We start from the raw sequence: 7,179 nt of genomic DNA, 5'->3' as shown, positions 1-7,179 counted from the left end.
TATCTACCGCAATACTAATCTGCCACAAGAGCCAAAAATTAACTTGTATGACTCCGCATGTAGATTGATAATTATTTTCAAAATTTGTACTGACAAAGTTACACAATCGTGTGTGCTGGGATGTACAAGAAGTTTGTAATAAAAAAGAGCATGTGTGTGTTTAAGAACCTTTATTGAATGAATACAAAAATAATCGCTTCGGTTTCCAAGTACACTAAGCAACTAATTCATGCAAAAAAGAACAAATTTCACCTTCCTCGAAACCTTCATCAAAGGTATCTATTTCTATAACACTCAACCCATGCAAATGCAAGTTCACAAGGAACTACACAATGCAACGACCAGTCTATGTAGTATGGCTAGACCCGTTGCAAGCAGTAGCAAGTGTATCTTGACATGTCACCTATGGCCTACTCTATTATTCATAAGTGGCAAAAATATTGTAATTGATATAGTAGACAGTGGGATAGTCACGTGTGCACTTTATTGTTTATAGTAAGGAGGTCAACATTTTTTAGGCGACGAATTTTAATGAGGTTTTTTTCTCGATCTGTAGTCGGTCTGGCAAGTCTGAAATCTGTATAGTTAATGTGTCTAGGTTTCGGTCACCTCACCAAACCGATTACAAAGCGACATGTTTAGGATCATTCGTAGACTGTGGTAGAATACCCCTCTGACACCAACCAGACTAACACCAGACCGAGCATTTATCTTTACCATGAATATAGACACGTCTATTTGTGTCATTGATGAGTCGGTTGGTGGTGTTAAACCTCAGTCATACTGACTCCACATCGACTTTAAGACGAACAACAATTTGTCCATTCAGGGTAATGTAATGGTTTTTTTCGGTCGAGTGTCGGTCATCATAAAGCCCAGTCACACCGATAGGGACTTTTAGATTTGCACGTCGACAAAGTGGACTGCTACGTGGGACGTCCTTTTAAGGCAATGTGACGTCCTTTTAAGGCACTGCCAGTATTTAAAAGGACATCACATGTAGCAGTCCACCATGTCGACGTGCAAATCTAAAAGTCCCTAATGAATGCAAATCGCACCGACGACAGACCGAGCAATTTTTACCCCCAAATGCCTTAAATCGGTATAGGTTTTGGATTCATTGTGGTTGAGGTATGAGGTAGGCCTACAGTATGAGGTATATCACATTTGCCATATTTATGAGAACGCTCGGCATGTTCAAGGGCGATCATGTTTAATTATGCAATGTTATAATTATTGTTTGGGTACAATTTCATGTTGGGTACTCTTAACCTTCCAAAAGTGTAGTTTTCTACGACACCATAGCTCATGCTAACGGTTCTATATGCATGGATGGATCACGAGTTATATCACATTTGGCGTGTGATTTATGAGAATGCTTGACATGTTCAAGGACGATGATGTTTCATTATTCAATGTTATAATTATTGTTTGGATACAATTTCATGTTGGGTACTCTTAACCTTTCTAAAGTGTACTTTTCCACGATACCATAGCTTATGTAAACGGTTCTATATGCATGGATGAATCATGAGTTATATCACATTTGGCGTGTGATTTATGAGAATGCTTGACATATTCAAGGGCGATGATGTTTAAATATTCAATGTTATAATTAATATTTGGGTACAATTTCATGTTGGGTACTCTTAACCTTCCAAAAGTGTAGTTTTCTACGACACCATAGCTCATGCTAGCGGTTCTATATGCATGGATGAATCATGAGTTATATCACATTTGGCGTGTGATTTATGAGAATGCTTGACATGTTCAAGGGCGATGATGTTTAAATATTCAATGTTATAATTATTATTTGGATACAAGATCATGTTGGGTACACTCTTGACCTTTCTAAAGTGTACTTTTCCACGACACCATAGCTCATGTTAACGGTTCTATATGCATGGATGGAAATTATAAAGGTAATAAGCGTAGGATATAATTATGATGAATACAGCCAGTATGGGCGTTATAACTAAAATAAACACTACAGCAAGCATCATTGACTGGCTTAAGTAGAGCAACAGAATTGGACGACCAAGGTCATTTAACGTCGTTGTAATCATTAAAAATGGAATCGAATCGAATGTGATTAAAACCAAATATAATTACAGTAGTTAGTCGGCCAGAAAATGTAATGCAAGCTGGAGCATTATGGAATGCAAATTGCATCGCTTGACTATGCTTTCTTTACAAAAAAAAACATGCTTCTTTAATACTGCCTCGTTCATTATACGGCTGCCTAGACACCCCCTCTCCCTCTCTTTCTTTGTGGTCATGTTTATCCCTCTCTCCCTCTCTCCCTTTTAATCTGTCTCCCACCGTGCCCTTTTATCACAACCTAATTCAATATGTGAAATTTAAAACTAACATTAAATAGTTCAAAATTCATTTTATAATTAGCCTACACGTCTCAAATCAGCATTTTGCTTTTTTCCGAACATTTAATTTAATCCAATTACGTTCGAGTCATAAAAGGATATGAATAAAGCTGAACTCAACTTCATAGGGCCAAGGACTATGAATATCAAGGACTATCAAATCAAGGTATATCATAAGTTTCACCATACCTCATTGCGTTTGAACGTACCATATATTGTTTATATTCATATATCAATATTGCGTTCGCATGCCTGGTACAAGCATATAGCTTCGTTGAACTGTCACTTCGAGTTACGTACAGTATTTATTTAATTGAGAATACGAGGACACCGAATTGGATATAGTATGCGTAATGATAGGTGGTTACGAGTATGACTTTCATTAATTGTTTTAATCAGTGAAAGCATTGATAACTAAATGTGGAAAAGTCGTGTTGTAAGGAAAACATCATTTCAGTGAGCGAAAACGAAAACAGGATAGCATCCGATGGATAAATCACTGATTTACATAGAGTAAAAACTTGTCGATATCAATTATGTTGCATATCTGTGGGGTTGTCTGATTAAATAGGAACATGTTTCTGACAAAAGATGTCCACACAATTATTGTCCGGGGGAAAGGTTATCATTCAATGCAACTTATACTCTATAGCAATTGTCGACATTACAGATGAATCCTGGAAAGGTTGTAGCTCTTAATCCATTCATCCATCAATAAATTGAAAACATAATGAAACCAATGTATTCCAATGTATGCTAGGGATTTACATTAAATGACCTTTTGTGTAATATCACAAATTCATGTTCAAGGTTTGTTTAAACTATAAATATTACATGAGCTTATAAGGTCGTGAATTTAGCTTATACCGGGGGGGGGGGGGGGGATGCGCAACGGATGTACGTTAACCATGTTCACTTTGCTATTCGTCTTAAGACACAATCATGATACAACATTCAGATAGCCTTTACTAAAATATGATATAGATCCTAATCAAACTATTAGCTGAGTGCGGTCATCTGACCAGTCATATTATTTAACTCACGTCTTACAGGTCATTTGAAAGTACTATTGACCGGTCATTAGCATTCAAACGACTGTTCGGTTAGACGCCTAGATCTAAGTAGGGTCAATCGACTCTAGAATATGGATTTTGGATGATTTATCAATTGACAAGGACCCTCGTCTCCATAGGGTCTATGGAACAAAAAATACTCATCATACATGTGGGTATTCGTTTTATTATCTGCCATCAGAATCTTTGAAAAATGCTTTGGCCCCGGGCGTCTGACTCCAAGGAAGGTATCCTGTGCGGAGATATATTTTGTTTTACTAATGCCCTCAGTGATGTGTAATTGCTAATATTTGGCTATCTTTGTCTATAGGGAGACCAGGCTTGTTTTAATCAAATATTGCACAATGATATTTACACGATATAAAATACATTTCATCGATTGAAAGTGTAATCAATAATACCGAGGTATAGTTGTAGCGCTAAAAGTGTTTAATTATCACGATTATGTGCAAAAGATACCACGCGAAATGTCGAAGACTCTCAAACATTCGAACAATACGTTATTTGGTTCTATGAAGATACAACATTTCAAATAGCCTTTACTAGTGTTTGTTTTTGTTCACAGAGATCATGTCGTATTGTTCTCAGACAAATATACACAGTGGTAACTTTGACCTAAATAAAATTTGCTTTATCTGTCATGTCTATACTGGAAGTGTAATTACAAAAAAAATTAGGTTGTTTGTGACGCTAAAATAATGTCAAAATGCAGCAATGTCAAATGATTTGCAAAGGATACTGCATGAAACTGCCATTCGACAAAGCATTAGAAGTAGTAACATGGAGTTGTTTTTTGGATGATACTAAAGGGTCAGGTAGTCTTTATCAGTCTTTACTTTGTAATAATAATGTTTGTTACAAAGATCATGTCAGATAGTTATCAGTCAAATGAAATATACATTGGAAAAGTGACATAAAACAATAGTTCATCATAATACTGCAATATAATTATGAACAATGAGGTAGAGTGACACCATTAAAACATGTCAAAGTATCTCAATGTTCAGAAGATTTGCGAAGGACACCGCGCGAAGCTGCCCTAGACCAGTGAGTTGTGAGTTTTCATAACTTCCTGCCTAGACTGAGCGTTTTAAAAAGAAGTGGATAACTTTTGAAGATAGGAAACAGATTCGGTCTTACCTTCTCATGAAGTGCGGAAACCAGCAGATACCAAAGATAAAGACCAATACAAGAACAGCCTTGGCGAGACGTCTCCTAGCCCTTGCCTGCTTGCTCTCCTGGTGACCTTCACCGGGCATGTCCCTGGAACTTTGAAAGAGCTGGATTGCGATGAGGCAGTAATAACAAGTGATGATGGTGAGTGGGATAACGTACATGAGAAGGCATCGGGTGACCTCGTGGATGCGTGCTTGGAGGGTGAAGTGGGGTAGAATGAAGCAGAGCACATAGGGTTTCATCTCGTAGCTGAGGAAGGCAAGAAACATGGAGGGTATCCCAAGGCATACGGCTACGACCCAGATACAGACAGCCACCACGCAGGTGCGACGGACAACGGGGCTTCGTCGCCGCTGTATGGGGCGGACGATGGCGTTGTAACGGTCGAAGCTGAGCGCCGTAAACGTGAACACAGAGACACCTTCAGAAACAATCGGGATGAACGCTTGGACCTTGCACATGGTCGCTCCCAGAGGGAAATCGTCCTGGATGTAGGATAAGACGGTCAACGGCACCGAGAACGACAGCACAAGGAGGTCACCGACGGCCACATTGGCTATGAGGACGTTGGGGACACTCCTCATGTCTTTGTTCATTAGTACACTGTATATCAATGTTCCGTTGCCGACCACACCGCAGATACCTATCACCACCAACACGAACATCTCGAAGTAGTCCCGGAACATCAGTGGTGGGATATCATGATCGGTATAATTACCGTCGCTATAGTTCCCAAGGGCCACATTGAATTGGTTTCCAGGAGACATCGGGAAGGCCGTACTCCCTACCCGAGAATAGCTCACTGCATCCATCTTAGAGCGAGACTTACAACTTCCTTGATCAATCAATTTATATTTTCTGATAAAGATTCGTTCTCAACAAAGAAGCGAAATACAGTTAAAACATTCCAAGGCCTTGTGCAAAGCGATATTTCGAGACAAGGCTTGAAGAAATCGCCTTCTTCCGTGGGCCGGGGAAAAACACGCATATACAATCAAACACCAACTCCATGAAATTTCGGAGTCTTTTCTTAAAATACCAAGCAAGACGCGATTTTATATCTGTCAGTTGAATGGATCAATCTGACCAGCTTTCTTTTATAGATAACTGCTAGTAACATCCGATATTTCAATATAATTCCTTGTGACACCGATGCTCATCAAACTAAACTGTTAGATGAAAAACACGAATCCGAGTCTTTCCATGTTTCCATCCCGAAAGTTTTGCGATAGGTTCTACCTTGGCGGAATCAGGACAGCGTATGAAGCATCACCGCTTCTTCTCCACGTTGCAAAAGCGCCACCGTCAGGTCACTAACCTCTACTACCGAGTAGACGAAGTTGATACTATTTTTAAAAGCATGTAATTTATGATCTGTTTTTCTAAGTCTCGGGTCGTGGTATATCTACTTCAGAGCCAGAAATTCATCGTTTGTTTCATGCTGGCAAAAGAGAAATCTTCCTCTATTCGTGTGCCCTATGATGGCATTTACAGAGTGTTGGTGATACGAATGAATAAATGAACAAAGACGGATATCGGGATCTCTACCCAATGGTGGACTGCATCGCTGATTCGATTGTTACTTCCTCCGTATTTTGATCACGTACTCTACTTATTAAAGAGCACTTGTTTCTTCGAAATTGAGAGTTCGTGCAATTAGCGGATTATAATAGTAAGGACATGAGATGCATGAATCAACTGGTTGCTGTGTCCTCTTCTTGTTGAGCGCTCTTAGAAAGGGAACTCCGTGAAACTATGGACGCTCCGAGGTTTATTAATTTATACCCGGTTTCGAAGGAAAAGGGGGGTACAACACCTTCTTAAACTTAGTCACAGCACGATGGAATCCAAGGTAACCTTCAATAAGTCAATTTAAGCCCGGTTATCAAGTCCTACAAAGTTGATGCCATGGTGTATCGAGCAGCTGTCAGTCGAAATCAAACCTTTTGTTTAATAGGAAGTCAACTTCACGTTCACAAGGCAGAATCCATGCATGTAGTTATTATCTATATCATGAACTGTTGCACAATACAACTGGTTGTTCCCATAAATTGAATAATCTTTGGACCCTTTAAATTACGTTTATGCCTGTTGAATACAAATAAAGAAAACACAGTCGCGTGGTTGACTTTCAATGAATAGATTCTAGGCTCAGAAGTTGTGCAAATACTGATTTAAAAAGATCCTCAAATATTGACTTTAATTACTCTTGAAATTTCCAGTATCCTTCATAAGGATGTGAAGATGAGCCGGAAAAATTACAATTCCAAACACACCTTGCGATCGCGAAGATGGTGATATTCGAGACGTACGTCCTTCAAGTACAAACTTTGGTAAAAATTTTCGCCGGTGATAATTCCTCCTGTTTCAAAATACTACCGTTGAATATTTTATCCTGTTATTCCTGTTCTAAGCACCACTCACCCACCACGTGTGTGTGACTTCGAAAGATCGAAAATGGTGAATGAACAATGCCCCTTGTGGTAGATGATAATAAACGATGATAACTTCCAAAGCTGAGCTGGTACGATCTTAGCCAGACGGAAGGT

The 7,179-nt window shown here is 39.1% G+C and overlaps 1 protein-coding gene across 1 annotated transcript; it reads right to left on the bottom strand.

Moving 5' to 3' along the window:
- Nucleotides 1-4,501: 4,501 nt before the first annotated feature.
- On the bottom strand, nt 4,502-6,422 carry LOC580260 (gastrin-releasing peptide receptor-like). The gene has a single exon (XM_780332.5). The coding sequence runs from the start codon at nt 5,440-5,442 to the stop codon at nt 4,591-4,593; it is 852 nt and encodes a 283-aa protein (XP_785425.3). The 5' UTR covers nt 5,443-6,422; the 3' UTR covers nt 4,502-4,590.
- Between the last annotated feature and the right edge of the window lie 757 nt (nt 6,423-7,179).

Source organism: Strongylocentrotus purpuratus, unplaced genomic scaffold, assembly GCF_000002235.5.
Source record: "Strongylocentrotus purpuratus isolate Spur 01 unplaced genomic scaffold, Spur_5.0 spur5_scaffold_21, whole genome shotgun sequence".
Lineage (NCBI taxonomy): Eukaryota > Metazoa > Echinodermata > Echinoidea > Camarodonta > Strongylocentrotidae > Strongylocentrotus > Strongylocentrotus purpuratus.
This window is presented reverse-complemented; position numbering and strand designations above follow the sequence as displayed.

Bases quoted from the DNA above. Each gene is read 5' to 3' on its own strand.
- LOC580260 (XM_780332.5), bottom strand. From the start codon at position 5,442: ATGGATGCAGTGAGCTATTCTCGGGTAGGGAGTACGGCCTTCCCGATG.